At 42.4% G+C, this 14,577-nt stretch overlaps 2 protein-coding genes across 4 annotated transcripts in view; one reads left to right on the top strand and one right to left on the bottom strand.

Moving 5' to 3' along the window:
* The window catches only part of LOC308465967 (uncharacterized protein), a 13,616-nt gene extending 5,416 nt beyond the window's left edge, over window positions 1-8,200 (bottom strand). For 2 of the 3 annotated variants that reach the window (XM_080986475.1, XM_080986474.1), the window contains exons 1-6: window positions 8,085-8,200; window positions 6,843-7,001; window positions 3,664-3,843; window positions 2,162-2,458; window positions 1,513-1,581; window positions 76-241 (exon numbers count right to left, since the gene is read on the bottom strand). In XM_080986475.1, the coding sequence (XP_080842601.1) occupies window positions 76-241; window positions 1,513-1,581; window positions 2,162-2,458; window positions 3,664-3,843; window positions 6,843-6,996 (866 nt within the window). In that variant the 5' untranslated portion in view covers window positions 6,997-7,001; window positions 8,085-8,200. The remainder of the gene's footprint in view (window positions 1-75; window positions 242-1,512; window positions 1,582-2,161; window positions 2,459-3,663; window positions 3,844-6,842; window positions 7,002-8,084) is intronic. The other variant, XM_080986476.1, reaches the window with a different exon arrangement.
* The window catches only part of DRG1 (developmentally regulated GTP binding protein 1), a 165,524-nt gene continuing 154,750 nt past the window's right edge, over window positions 3,804-14,577 (top strand). The window contains exon 1 of the mRNA XM_080986418.1: window positions 3,804-3,807. The gene's annotated coding sequence lies outside the window, so the exon portion shown is untranslated. The remainder of the gene's footprint in view (window positions 3,808-14,577) is intronic.

Genomic DNA, 14,577 nt, shown 5'->3' on the forward strand with positions numbered 1-14,577 from the left:
AGGTGCTAGGGTGGACCAGAAGGAACTGCTGGGTATCCTTAAACCGGAGTGTGTTTTTGCAATGTTCAGACCCACCTTGGCCAGGGGGAGACCCCACAGGTCCCTTTCCTCATCTTCTGTCGCAGGGCTGACTGCCAGCTGCTATTGTGGTTCCTGCGGAATATGTGAGGGGGGTGGCTGTTAATCAGTTCCTTCAGGCGCTTCAGCACCCCTTTCAGGGGCTTCTCCTTTGCTGCCGTTTCTGAACAAGAAGAATAACAAGCCATGTCATTGTTTGGGGAAGCGGCACCAAGCCAGGCTGGGAAAGGAAGGTGAAGAAGACTCAGGAATTTCACCGCTATCCAGAGGGGCAGTGCAAACAGGTCAGCCTTCGTGCGTCCCAAATGGGTCCCTGCCAGATGTTTTGGACTAGAACTCCCATCAGCCCCCCAAACAGCTGTCTTCAAATATCTGAAAGGCTGTCCCACCATGGAAGATGGAACAAGATGGGTTCCTGCTGCTCCAGAGTGCAGGACCTGAACCAATGGATTCAAATGAGAAGGACAGATTGGGAGAGGCTATGGAAAAACAGATTTGAAATTCATGGCATGTTGTTCACTAAAAGAAAACTACAGGAAAATGATATACCAGAGGTATTTGGCTCCTGTTAAATTAGCAAAAATGTACAGAACGAGTACAAATACTTGCTGTAAATGTAAAGAAAAAGGTGCCTTTTATCGTATGTGGTGGACATGTAAAGTAGTAAAGAAAAAATTGGGAGATGATGTATAATGAAATGAAAAAAAGGTTCAAAATAACTTTTGTTAAAAAACCATAAGCTTTCTTATTAGGAATTACAGGTACCAAGTTTCCAAAGGATCAGAAAAGATTGTTTATGTATGCAACAACACCCACACGGATGCTACTGGCCCAGAGATGGAAGGAAGAGACAACCCCGATCAGAGAAGAATGGCAAATCAAGATGATGGACTATGCCAAAATGGCAAAATTAACTGGGAAGCTCAGAAATCAAGAAGACAAGAACTTTAAAAAAGAATGGGAAAAGTTTATAATTTATATACGAGACCACTGCAAGCAGGTTAAAACATTGGCAGGATTTTAAACATACTTGTAATGTAAAGGAAACTATGGACAATTCAGCAGGAAAAATATTTCAATAAATATTTCAATATTTATTTCAATAAATATTTATTTCAATAAATAAATATGATATGCAGTTGTAATTATTTCCATTAGGATCCATGGAAGGCATGGGGGAAAGTCAGGAGATTCAGAGTAATCTCAGTATTTGGATTTTGAATTGTTGTTTGTTGTATGTTTATATTTTAAAAAATCAAATGAAAACAATTATTTTAAAAAAAAGAGAGAGAAGGAAGGAGATTCTGACTCAATCACAGAAACGACTTTCTGACGGGAAGAGCTCTTCGATGGTGGAACAAGCATCACAGACCACAGCCAAGAGAACAGGTCCATTCCTTTGTCCCAAACCTCCTCCTCCCCAAGTTTACAAACCTTGCGCTGCTCCTTCTTCCTTCCAGGACTCTAGCACAGGTTGGTGGCTAGCATCTGCAGCAGCTTTTGCTGAAACAAAAGAAATCAAGGGATGCATTGCATCAGCGTTTGGGCTGTCCTGCTGGAAGTTCAGGTGTAACTCTTTCCATTAGATGGGAAGAAGATAAAGTCCCTCCCAGAGAAGAATGGAAGATCAAGTTGATGGACTATGCCGAAATGGCCAAATGACCGGAAGAATCAGAAGTCAGGAAGACCAAAATTTCAATAAGGGATGGGGAAAATGTATAACCTATCTTAAAAACCATTGCAAACAGTTAAAATCGTCAGTAGGATTGGAATATCACTTGCGGTTTAAGGGTGAAATTTGGACACAATGGAGCTGTAAAAGATGTGGATTATCATAAAAGATGCAGGAGGAAATGATTAACGGCAGCACCCACAATGGGGAGAAGGGAAGTCCATGAGATTCCTTGGCTTGAAGAGGAGGCTTGGTTTAGATACATTTTGGGTTTTTACCTTGTGTTTTTATGTTGTGAACCCCGCTGAGATCTATGGAGGATGAACAGCATACTAATGAATGAATTAATAGCAAGGTGCAGGTCCCTGGTCAAACCTACTGCCATAAAGGGCTACCCACAGCCTCACTTACTTGTGGGATGTGATCCAACCATCCCTTGCCAGGATCTCCTGGGTACCACGTCGCCCGGACTCTTGGCATCGCCAGGTGGGATGTTGGAGGGAAGCAGCTGGCTCATGGCAATGTTGGCCAGGAATCTCTCCACGATGGGGAGTGGGGAGGCCGACGAAGCTCGGCTGTCCATGATGACAAGCTCTGGATCTCGGGTGGAAGGAAGCCCCCTTTCCTCCTCTGGAGTGAGCAATGTGCTCCAAGGCCTGAACTCCGTCCCCTTCTGCCACAAAGTCCAATCCACCTTTGATCCCATGTCTAGGAAGAACAAAAACACTCCAACTGAAGGCGCTGAGGGATGGGATGCCTCTCCTCTCCGAGGCCTCAGCCCCCGGCTGTTTTGGGACTACAGTTCCCATCATCCCTGACCACTGGACCTGCTAGCTAGCAATGATGGGAGTTGCAGTCCAACAACAGCTGGGGACCCAAGGTTGAGAAAGACTACATCAGCTGGCAGCAATGGTTCTCCAGTGCACTGCCTCGCCAGGGTGGCATATGCTCCGGTTATCTCCCTCTTGGACTACTGCAATGCTCTCTATGTGGGGCTACCTTTGAAGGTGACCCGGAAACTACGACTAATCCAGAATGCGGCAGCTAGACTGGTGCCTGGGAGTGGCCACCAAGACCACATAACACTGATCCTGGAAGACCTACATTGGCTCCCAGTATGTTTCCCAGCATAATTCAAAGTGTTGGTGCTGGCCTTTCAAGCCCCAAACAGCCTCGGCCCTGTATACCTGAAGGAGCGTCTCCACGCCCATCGTTCAGCCCGGACACAGAGGGCCTTCTGGCGATTCCCTCACTGCACCCAGGTCCAAGGGCCTTCTGGCGGTTCCCTCCCTGCTAGAAGTGAGGTTACAGGGAACCAGGCAGAAGGCCTTATCGGTAGTGGCACCCACCCGGTGGAACGTCTTCCCATCAGATGTCAAGGAGATAAAGAACTATCTGACTTTTAGAAGACATCTGAAGGCAGCCCTGTTTAGGGAAGCTTTTAATGTTTGCTGTTTTATCATGTTTTTCATATTCTGTTGGGAGCCACATGGAGGTGGCAACCCAGCCAGATGGGTGGGGTATAAATAATAAATTATTATTATTATTATTTGCACACAAACTTTACTTTTCCAAGGGATCTGGGTCAAAGTCAGATCCGATAGAATCTGCACCCTGAAACCTCAGAGAGAGAAAAACAGGATGTGGGAACGAGTGTCTCTCTTCCCCACTTACTCCTTCAGCTCTATTTACTTTCCAAGAGAAAAAAAAGATAACCTCCTCAGCCCTTCACAACTAAAGGGGTGCTGTAGGTGCTCAGAGGCTTTCCAGGCACTGGTGCCATGTCAGTAAGCTCCTGTTTAAATGTATACCTGCCCTACCAAGAAGGTGCAGGGCAGACGAAATCACCTGCCTCCACCACCATTGCTTGCCCTTTCCACTGCCTTGCTAGAGGTGCAACCCCAGAGGCTCACCTTCCTGGGCTGAACTCAGGGCCTCCACCTCCTCCATGGTCCACGGGTGCAGCCTCTTGACGTAGGAGCTGCTGTCAGAGGAGCTGGCAGTTGGTGACCACGGCTGGCTGGGGGTGTTCTGGGGCAGCTCCCTCAGGCACCGCTCCAGGCCTTGCGAGGGGGCGCTGTTCCAGTTGGCTCCTACCGAGAAAGGGCATGCAAAGCTGTCGGCTACACAACTGCATCATGCTGCTGTTCATCCAGGTACCAACTTTCATTCCAAGAAGAAATACCAAAAGAGTCAAGAAATCATGGAGTTGGAAGGGACTCATAGAGTCATCTAGACCAACCCCATGCAAGACGGGGATAGTATCTTAAGAAAGGGCAAGAGCAAAACGACACTCAAACCGATTGCAGAAACACAGCTACCGGGAATTAAAATTTACAGTAAAACAACAGGTTTAAAACATGCATAATTAAAATATATAATGTACAAGTACATTAAAACAGCGTAACAATTAAAATAGTTAGACTAGCCATTCCCTAAAACATCAAACATTGAAAATTATTATTATTTCTGAAGGCAGCCCTGTATAGGGAAGTTTTTAATGTTTGATCTTCTATTATTCGGGGGGGTTATTGGGTTGTTGTTTTTATTGATTATATATGCTGTTTTTATTGTTGGGTTATTGTTTTTATTCATTATATATGCTGCTGGAGAAGGGCAGGGCGTGGCTTTATTTGACAAGGGGTGGAGGGAGGGAGGAGGAGAAGGCGGGATCTACATTGGATAGTTGCCTGCATAGCATTCTTCAATGGGCGTGGAGGGAGGGAGGGGAAACTTCAATGTGAGGTTGCGACAAAAATATATTTGCACCGGGTACCACCTGACCTTGCTACGCCACTGCCTAGAAGGGCACAGGCAGTGGGACACCCATTCAGTGTAACTGCCTGTTCCACTGGTCTGGATATCCTCCTCCTTCATGTGACCGGGGAGATGTGCCTGGCTCTGGCTGTCTCCATAAAAGAGCCGAGTCATGCAGCCATTTTCTCGGTTGTTGTTTCTCTCTTGTCTTGCTTGCTGATCTTTTGCTGCCATGCTGATGTCCTGCAGCCATTTTGTGATCTTAATGTGATTTTGCTATCTGCTGGCTCTCAGCCAGCAGCACATGAGTTCACTTTCCATATGAGACAAACTCACACAGTTTCTTTGTGCAACTATCAAGCAAAGTCTGCCTTTCAGGGATCATATTACGAATGGAAATGTGTCAACCTTTTGTTACTTTACTAAGAAAGACTCTTGTGTCTTTATTTTTTTAAGAGGGATCAAAAGGGGACACCAGGAATAAACTTAACTAAGAGATTAAAATGAACCTGCAAACTAGCTTTCAGCTATACTGAGGGGCATCTGCTCTGCTACATCACTTACTAGTGTGAGGGAGGGAAATATATTTTAGGTTGAAGTTCAAGTATAATTATTACTCTACTTTTATAGCAGTCAGTCGTGTTTTCATTGTTCATCAGCTGATTATTCGCTGTCTTCTTCCGGTTCGGATATCTCGTTTGTTGTTAGAGTCTCCATTTATGGGCTGTTTGTGTCCCCCCCCCCCCCCAGTTCTTTCCAGTATTTTATCCAGAAGATATTAGCATCCTTTACCATTTCAAATCGTCTTCTTTTCCCTTTGAAATAGAAATTCCCTCCAGAAATTCCCACCTAAAATCAATAGACTTAGTTTTTAATGCCTTCGCTAGAAATTGAAATTTGTCTATTTTTTTAAGCAGATGGGGTGGGATTTCCTTTAAAATTATAATCTCCTTTCCATCGATTTTTAATTTCCTTTCTCTACTTGTCATTAGTATCTTATCTTTAATCCAATTTGAAGTAAACCTTACAATACAATCTCCTGGCCATTTATTAGCTTTCGCTTTCACGGAGTTGACTCTGAATATTTTTTCTGTGTATCTGAGTACCTCCTCTCTCTGTAATCCTAACCAGGTGGTTAGATTATCTATTATTTTCTTCTGTAAATTTTCCTCAGGTTCCTCAGGTATCCCTCAAAATCTGAGTATTTTCTCTCTACTTTGCATTTGTAGAATTGCAAGTGTATCCTAGATAGCTTCTTGTTTAATTTTAAACTCATCTATTTCTTTTTTTAAAACTTATTATATTCTTTCCTTGGTTCTCTATTCTCTTTTGTTGTTTTCTTCATAACTTCCTCCTGACCTTGAGTCTTGTTTTTTATTTATTGTATTTTTTTTAGTGTTCTTTGTTCTGTACTGTAAGCTCATTCACCTGCCAGACAAATGTTTCTGAGACTTTTGAGTTTGCCTCCATTCTTCCTTCCTGTCTAATTTCTCTTCTATTCCTTTAACCCTTTCATTCATTTCTTTTTTCATTTCACCTAGATCTTTTTATCATTTCTCCTATATCTGTTTTCAAGTTCAAAATCAGTTCTCTCAGATCCATATCTGGATCCATTCCTGAATTTCTTCTTCCTTGTTGAAGCAAAGTAGCTGAGGAGCCTGGTTGTTTTTTGTTTGTTTTTTGTTTTGGTTTGCTGTCATAATTTGTCTTCTCTTGTTCTTTTTTGATTTGATTTGATTTAATTTAATTTATGTATCTCTGACAGAAAATTATGTATTGAGGTTTTATCTAATGTCACTATGTCCAGTCTTTAAGATTGGCTCAATTTCATAACTTAGTGAGCTCTTTAGTTGCAGTTCCCTCTCTTTTGCCACGAGATGTCCTAAATAATAAGGAATTAAGTTGCTTGCAATTCTACTGTGTTGCCAGTTGATGTCACTGTAGTTTCCTCTGTCGACCACACTGTCTGCAAATTCTTCTTCTACTTGACCTCTCCCCTCCCCTTAATCTGTGGCCAGAAGTCCCCGTCCCCCAATGGAAAGCAACAGGGTACCTGGAGGCCCTTCCCATCGCCCCACATCCTGGGAAGAATCTGGAATGGGAGCTGGAGATCCAATACACCTGCTTCAGGTAGCTAGGGAGAGAGCCCCCCAGGCAGGCCAGGATGAACCCCCTTGGTGGAATACAGGACCTGGCTAAGTGTGGACAAGCGTAGATCCCTTCTGCTTTCTCCAGTCACTGCGAGTGCGTCACTCCTGTCTTCAGATACCCTCCCACCCCATGTTTTCTGAACCAACCAGTCCATCCACCCCACCCTCTCTGGACTCTGCCTCACCCGCTAAATACGGGACCCATATCCATAGGTCAATCCCTGTCTCTGGGCTGCTGTGAGCGAGGGATCCATTGGGGAGGCTAGGGGCCAGGTCTTGCTCCTCGAGGTCTTCCTTCAGGTCTTGCACAACATTCCCGTTCTCAGAGGGTTCTTCCATTTTAACTGTTGCAAAGAAACAAGGGAGGGGGGGACTAAGGTCAAAGTGGAGCCAATCCTAATCTTTTCTCTCCCCCCACCTCCCACCCTGCCTGAGAATTTCTGGTACTCCAAGACAAACCATATTTAGATCAATTCCTTTAGGAGGAATAGAATCCAAACATAAATTCACACCCCTGAAGGCCCTTTGAGAAGGGACATAGCTCAGTGGCAGAATATCTGCTTTGACAGAGTTAAGCTTGGCGGATCAGGGGGATGCTCTGGACGTAGTGTATCTTGATTTCAGTCAGGCTTTTGACAAAGTCCCTCGTGATATTCTCATGAGGAAGCTGGTAAAATGTGGGCTGAATGAGGTAACTGTTAGGTGGATTTGTAGCTGGTTGACTGACCAAACCCAGAGTACTTATTAATGGTTCCTTGTCATCCTGGGAAAAAGTGACAAGTGTGGTTCCGCAGGGTTCTGTCCTGGGCAAGTTGTTGTTTAACGTCTTTATAAATGACTTGGATGAAGAATTGAGGGGATGCTCATCAAATTTGCAGATGACACCAAACTGGGAGGGGTAGCTAATGCCACAGAAACAGAATCAGAATTCAAAATGACATTAACAGATTGGAGAACTGGGCCGAAACTAACAGAATTAATTTCAGTAGGGACAAACGTAAACTTCTTCACCTAGGCAGGAAGAACCAGATGCAAAAATATAGGATGGGGGGGACACCTGGAGAAGGATCTAGGGGCCTTGATGGACCACAAGCTTAACATGAGTCAACAGTGTGATGCAGCAGTAGTAGTAGCAGCAAAAAAAGAAAAGAAAAGAAAAGAAAAGAAAAGAAAAGAAAAGAAAAGAAAAGAAAAGAAAAGGGTGGGGGGGAAGCTAATATTATTCTGGGCTCCATCAACAAAGGCTAGTGCCCCAATCCAAGGAAGTAATGGTCCCTCTCTTTTCTGCCTTGGCCAGACCACACCTGAATTCATATGTCCAATTCTGGGCACCACAATTTGAGAAGGATGTTGACAAGCTGTAAGGTGTGCAGAGGATGCCCCACTATAGATGCCCCACTGCAAGCCTCTGAGGGAGGAGAAATTACCGAGAGGCAGCACCCAAGAGGGTCTGTAAGAAAGGAAGGTTCTGGAGGGTAATGGCTGCGTCAGTTTGCTGCTGGGAATGAAGCATTCCTGAGCATTCCATTCTCACACAGTTCCATAACTGCCACCTTGGAGATAGCATCATTTAACTGGTTCCACAGCAACTGGCAAAAGCAAAGGAGGCCGGAACTTTTTGCCACATGAATCAAATTTCTCTCTTTTTTAATTTGTTTATTGGGTTTTACAGTTTTATATCAGCATAGTCATAAACAAGCATAAACAACAAGAATGCATAAATCCCATTCTCCCCCCATCCCCCACCAAGCGACTTCCCTCAACTTCCCATTCTGGTTCTTTAAGTATTTGCTGCTTCTGCTTACATTATTTTACCTTAATTTCAAAATCTTCTAACTAAATGCTCTTATTTTCTTATCATTTTTGTACCATATCATTCAGATTACATCTTGCACTTAATTGCTTTCCAGATCATTGTTCCTTATCTTTTATGCTTATTTTCTTAGTTGTAAGTGTTTACTCATTTATATATATATATAAATTTTTATTACTTTTTTTAACATATCATTTTCAACAGTAATTAAACATACTTTTACATCTTATTCAAATTTTTGACTTCCATCAATCCTGTCTGAAAGTTTTTCCAATCTAATCTCTCAGTATGCATTTCTTATCTTCCCTATTACATTTCAAACTCATAACCAATATCTCTATCTTTTTTTATTTTGTAACACTTCGTATATTTCTCCTTATAAAACTTATTGTAGTCCTACTAGTGTAATTTGTTGATTACAGTTGCTCTTCAAATAATTCATATACTTCTTCCAATCTTCTGTAAATCTCTGGTCCCGCAGGTTTCGAATCCTTCCTGTCATTTTGTCCAATTCTGCATAGTCCATTAATTTCGTCTGCCATTCTTCTTTCGTCGGAATTTCTCCTAGTTTCCATTTCTGGGCTAACAATACTCTTGCCGCAGTTGTTGCATATAAAAACAATTTAACATCTTGCCTATTAATGTCCTGACCTATAATACCAAGTAAAAATGCTTCTGTTTTTTTAAAAAATGTATATTTCAACATCTTTTTCATCTCATTATATATCATTTCCCAGAAATTCTTAACTTTTTTACATTCCCACCACATATGATAAAATGTTCCTTCTTTTTCTTTACATTTCCAACATTTATTATTTGTCTTATACATTTTAGCTAATTTCACTGGTGTAATATACCATCTATACATCATTTTCATCATATTCTCTTTCAAAGCATTACAGGCTGTAAATTTTATCCTTTCATTCCACAACCTTTCCCATTCTTCAAGCTGTATATTATATGCAAAGTCTTTTGCCCAATGTATCATTACCAATTTCACTTCCTCATCTTTCAAATGCCATTCCAACAGTATTTTATACATTTTAGACATTGTTTTACATTCATTGTTTAATATTTCTATTTCAAATTTTGATTTTTTATCATCAAATCCTTTTCCTTTAAATCCTCTTTATATATTTAATTGACTTGGCGAGTGCAACCAATCATTTACATATTCTTTAACCTCTTCATATGGTTTCATTTTCCATTTATTTCCTTTCCCCCTCAACAATTTCTCATAGGTAACCCAATTTTTACTCATATTTATCTTTTTCACACTCATAGCTTCTAATAGAGATAACCACCACAGTGTTTTATGTTCTAATAAGTTTTTATACCTGTCCCATACCTCATATAAAGATCTTCAAAATTATGTGATTACCAAATCCTTTATGGATTTTTGTTTTATGTGGGTGGCGCTGTGGGTTAAACCACAGAGCCTAGGACCTGCCGATCGAAAGGTTGGCGGTTCGAATCCCCGCGGCGGGGTGAGCTCCCGTCGTTCGGTCCCAGCTCCTGCCTACCTAGCAGTTCAAAAGCACCCCTAAGTGCAAGTAGATAAATAGGGACCGCTTTCTAGCGGGAAGGTAAACGGCGTTTCCGTGTGCGGCGCTGGTGCTGGCTCGCCAGATGCAGCTAGTCACGCTGGCCACGTGACCTGGAAGTGTCTTTGGACAGCGCCAGCTCCCGGCCTCTTGAGCGAGATGAGCGCACAACCCTAGAATCGGTCACGACTGGCCCTGATGGGCAGGGGTACCTTTACCTTATCATAGATATGCGTGCCAACCAAATCTATTGTCATAACCTTCCAAATCCAACAAATCTGTATTTCCTAACAGCATCCATTCCTTTAACCAACAGAGGCATACTGCTTCATAGCACAACTTCAAATCTGGCAGGGCGAAGCCCCCTCTTTCTTTAACATCTGTTAACAATTTATATTGTATTCTTGGTTTCTTCCCCTGCCAGACATATACTGAAATTGCTTTTTGCCATTCTTTAAAAATTGCTGCCCCCTTGATTATAGGAATTGATTGAAACAAAAATAACATCTTTGGTAGCACATTCATTTTGATAGTTGAAATCCTTCCCCAAAATGATAATTTCATTCTTCCCCATATTTCCATGTCTCTCTTAATTCCATTCCGCACCAGTGTATAGTTATTTTGAAATAAATCTATGTTCATTGTGCTTAACCAAATTCCTAAATACTTAACTTTTTTGACTACTTCTATACCAATTTCCTGCTGTAACATATCAACCAAGTCTTGTTTCATATTTTTAACTAATATTTTAGTCTTGCTTTTGTTTAATTTAAAACCTGCTACTTTTCCAAATTGTTCTATTTCTTTAATAACTTCTTTGGCATTATTTAATGGTTCGTCTATAGTTAGTATTCTATAGTTAGGGGATTATGAAAGAGACACTAGGAAGAACTTTATGATAGCGAGAACTGTCTGACAGTAGAAGAGGCTCCTTCAGAATGTGGTAGACCTTCTGTGGAGGTTTTGAAAACAGAGGTTGGATGGTCATCTGTCATGGATGCTCCAGTTGAGATTCCTGCATTGCAGGGAGTTGGACCAGATGACCCTCAGAGTCCCCTTCCAACTCTGCAGGTCTATCGTTCTATAATTAGGCATAAGGCTGATTCCTACTGGAGAATTCTCTGGGCTATTTAAAGGTAAAGGGACCCCTGACCATTAGGTCCAGTCGTGACCAACTCTGAGGTTGCGGCGCTCATCTCGCTTTATTGGCCGAGGGAGCCGGCGTACAGCTTCCGGGTCATGTGGCCAGCATGACTAAGCTGCTTCTGTCAAACCAGAGCAGCGCACGGAAATGCCGTTTACCTTCCCGTGGGAGCGGTACCTTGCACTTTGACGTGCTTTCAAACTGCTAGGTTGACAGGAGCAGGGACCAAGCAATGGGAGCTCACCCCGTCGCGGGGATTCGAACCGCCGACTTTCTGATCAGCAAGTCCTAGGCTCTGTGGTTTAACCCACAGCGCCACCCGCGTCCCTCTGACCTATTTATCCTCTTCTTAATTTAATCGGACACACCAAATCTGTTGTCAATAGTTGGCCAATCTCCATTCAAATCTCCTGAATGCCTCCAAATGCCTCAAACTGCCAGGAGGAGCTAGGTAAAGACAACCCCCTCACCTTTCACCCTCCCCACCTCACCCCCCCTTGCAAAGCGAGCCAGAGGAGTTTTACTTTTGATGCCCAGGACTCTGGTCTCCTCGGCCGCCCCCTCCTTGCCTGGGGCTCCACATGGACTGAGAAGATGACCAGGTCTGGACTTCCGGGGTGGCGCCATCGGTAATGGCGGACTCCCTCTGATCCGGAGGGACTAGCTCCGCAGAAAACGGGTCTTCCCGCTATGGCGAAGCGGGGACCCTTTGAAAAATCACAGGCAGATGAAGCCTGTGACCATGGGACTCGGCGGGCACCTTTTGCGCCCCCCCAACTCGTAAAGTTACGGGCTCCGGAGCGAAGAGGGGCAAGTGGCGCGGTGCTGAGAGTCAACTTCTTCTTCCGTGGAGCGAAGCCGCACAGCCGTTGCCGGAGAGCGCTGCCTTTTTCCTGGGACAATTTGGCTTTTAAAACAATCATCCGTGAGTAGCTTAATTTCGGACAATTGGACTTTAAATAATGACCTGCGAGTAGAAAGGAAAATTGGACTAAGAAATTTTTCTCAATTTGGCACTGAAACGGGAAGGTCTAAACAGGAAGTCAGCCTTCCGTTTCTTGTAGATAGATTAAAGCAAAGACATGGCAAACTAGAGTTCAGAAAATCGTTTGTAAAGGATTAACTTTCATCATTTAAAATTGTTGAACCCCCTTTGGAAGCAGGAGAAGAGGGGGGATTTTTTCCGGACTGTTTAAACCTGCAGAAGAGAGTGTAAAGAAAAGTAATTTTCCACCGTCTTGAACCTGGGAGCGGGTGTCAGGACTGACGTCCTTTGGGAAGCTCATTGACCATAGACAAACGTCTTTGACAGATAGTTAAAGAAGAGAAACATAGTGAGTCCATTGTTCTCCGCATTTTAAAGGAACAAATATTGACAAAATATCTGAAAAAGGAAACTTTGTTGTTAGATCTGCCTTTAAAAGAAAAGAACAAATAGAAGTTCTTCCCCTAGAGGGAGCCTGTGAAACTGTTACGAAATCTGAATCGGGGAGCTCTGCAGCTGCAACAGATTACGATCATGGGAACAGACTTCTGACCTTGCAGAACAATGTATTCAGAAGCTCTGGTGCGTGCTTTCTGCAAAACAAGTGCCCTATTGGAACAGCTACATAAGACGGACTTGATGACTGTTGCGATCAGAAATTTTGGACAGGTAGTGGGTAAATATATTGAGCCCACCCAGGAATTAAATCAGGAGTGTGCTCTGACAGATCAGATGAGGGAAGAGGATGTTGCTGAACCTCGGATGCCAGAGATGGAGGGAGCTGTGGCCCAGCAGGAACATGAGTTGTTGGATCTGACAAATGAACTTGGAAAAAGCCAGATTTGGAGAGATAGAGTTTTGTTTGGTTTGGAAATGGGGGGTTGGATAGACCCCCCTATGCAGGGATGTTTTGACTTTTCAAGTCTGGCAATGGGCCGTGAGATGTTTGGGGTTGTGGGGGTTCTTAATTCTGGAGGGACTATGAAACATGTTTTTAAATACCACATGGAGTTTATTGTGGACTATGGAAAAGGGGCTGATTTGTCGAGAAGGGTCAAAAAACACTGTCAAGTTGGAGTTCCCACGAGTGAAAGGAACAGGAGACAAAGTAAAGTACAGGTATAAATATGAAGAAGAGCCGTGGAAGGGACATGGAAGAGACTTAAGGGCCTCGGACATAAGATTACCAGGTTAATGCACTAGATTGATGGGATAGAAAGGACTGACAAAACCCGGGACCAGGAGGAAGAGACGCTGGATGAAGATTGGAAGAAAATTTGAAATTTTTTTTTGTTAGGATTGCTTTATAAAATTGATGAATGTTAGAAAAATGTTTGAACGAAATTATTTGGCTTTAGCAAAAATGTTAAAAGAATTATGTAAGAATATGTTATGGTTATGAGAAATTGGTATAAATAAGATCTAAGTTTTAAGTTTTAGGGTCCTTTATAGTAAGATAAGGTTAAAATAGACTAAGGTAATGTAATGACAGAATACTATGAAAAATGGAAAGGATTTGCTGTGATAATTAACAACTAGGATACAAAAAAAGGGAGGAGTGAGGAGGTTAATGAAAGAAGGTAATGACAGTTAAGGATTTGAGAATATTGGATTTGTTTTTAAATTTTTGTGGCTTATTTTTGCTTTTTGATTGTGTTCTGTTACGTGTTTTGTTGTTATTTTTTGATTTTGATTTTTATCAATTTGTATTGTTTGATTGTGGTTTGTTTTTCTTTTGTTTTTTCTCTTTCTTTTTCTTTTTTGTTTTTCCTGTAATTTTAAAATTCTTAATAAATATCATTTAAAAAAAAAAAAAAAGAGATGACCAGGTCTGTCTGAGTACTGAAACGAGGAACTGTTGCTCCTTGCTTCCACTTTAACTGCAGGTGCCCCCCCAAAGGAAAACGCAAAGGCTAAGCCAGAAGCTGGAAACACATCGGGAGCAGAAACAGCCTGAGGTATCAGCAAATCCACACGGCCGGCAATGGCTCTCATATGGCTGTGGCAAAAACAGAGTAATAAATGGCACAAGTGGGAATTTGTTGCCATTTAAAGGTACTGTACAATCGCATATTGCACACATCTAACTCTTGCAATTTCAGTCTTGAAATTTTTTTAAAAAATTATGCTTTTCAGGTTTATACATTTCACTAATTTTACAATCATTTTAACATTTCAAAACTCAACTTCCTTCCCCCTCTTTCTGCAGTTCTTTAAATTCATTTTTAATATCTTCTGCATACCCTCAGGTTACATACGCTTCAGGTTACATACGCTTCAGGTTACAGACTCCGCTAACTCAGAAATATTACCTCGGGTTAAGAACTTTGCTTCAGGATGAGAACAGAAATCATGCTCCGGCGGCGCAGCGGCAACAGGAGGCCCCATTAGCTAAAGTGGTGCTTCAGGTTAAGAACAGTTTCAGGTTAAGTAC

The sequence above is a fragment of the Podarcis pityusensis genome, assembly GCF_964106645.2.
Source record: "Podarcis pityusensis genome assembly, chromosome: 16".
In the NCBI taxonomy this organism is placed as follows: Eukaryota; Metazoa; Chordata; class Lepidosauria; order Squamata; family Lacertidae; genus Podarcis; species Podarcis pityusensis.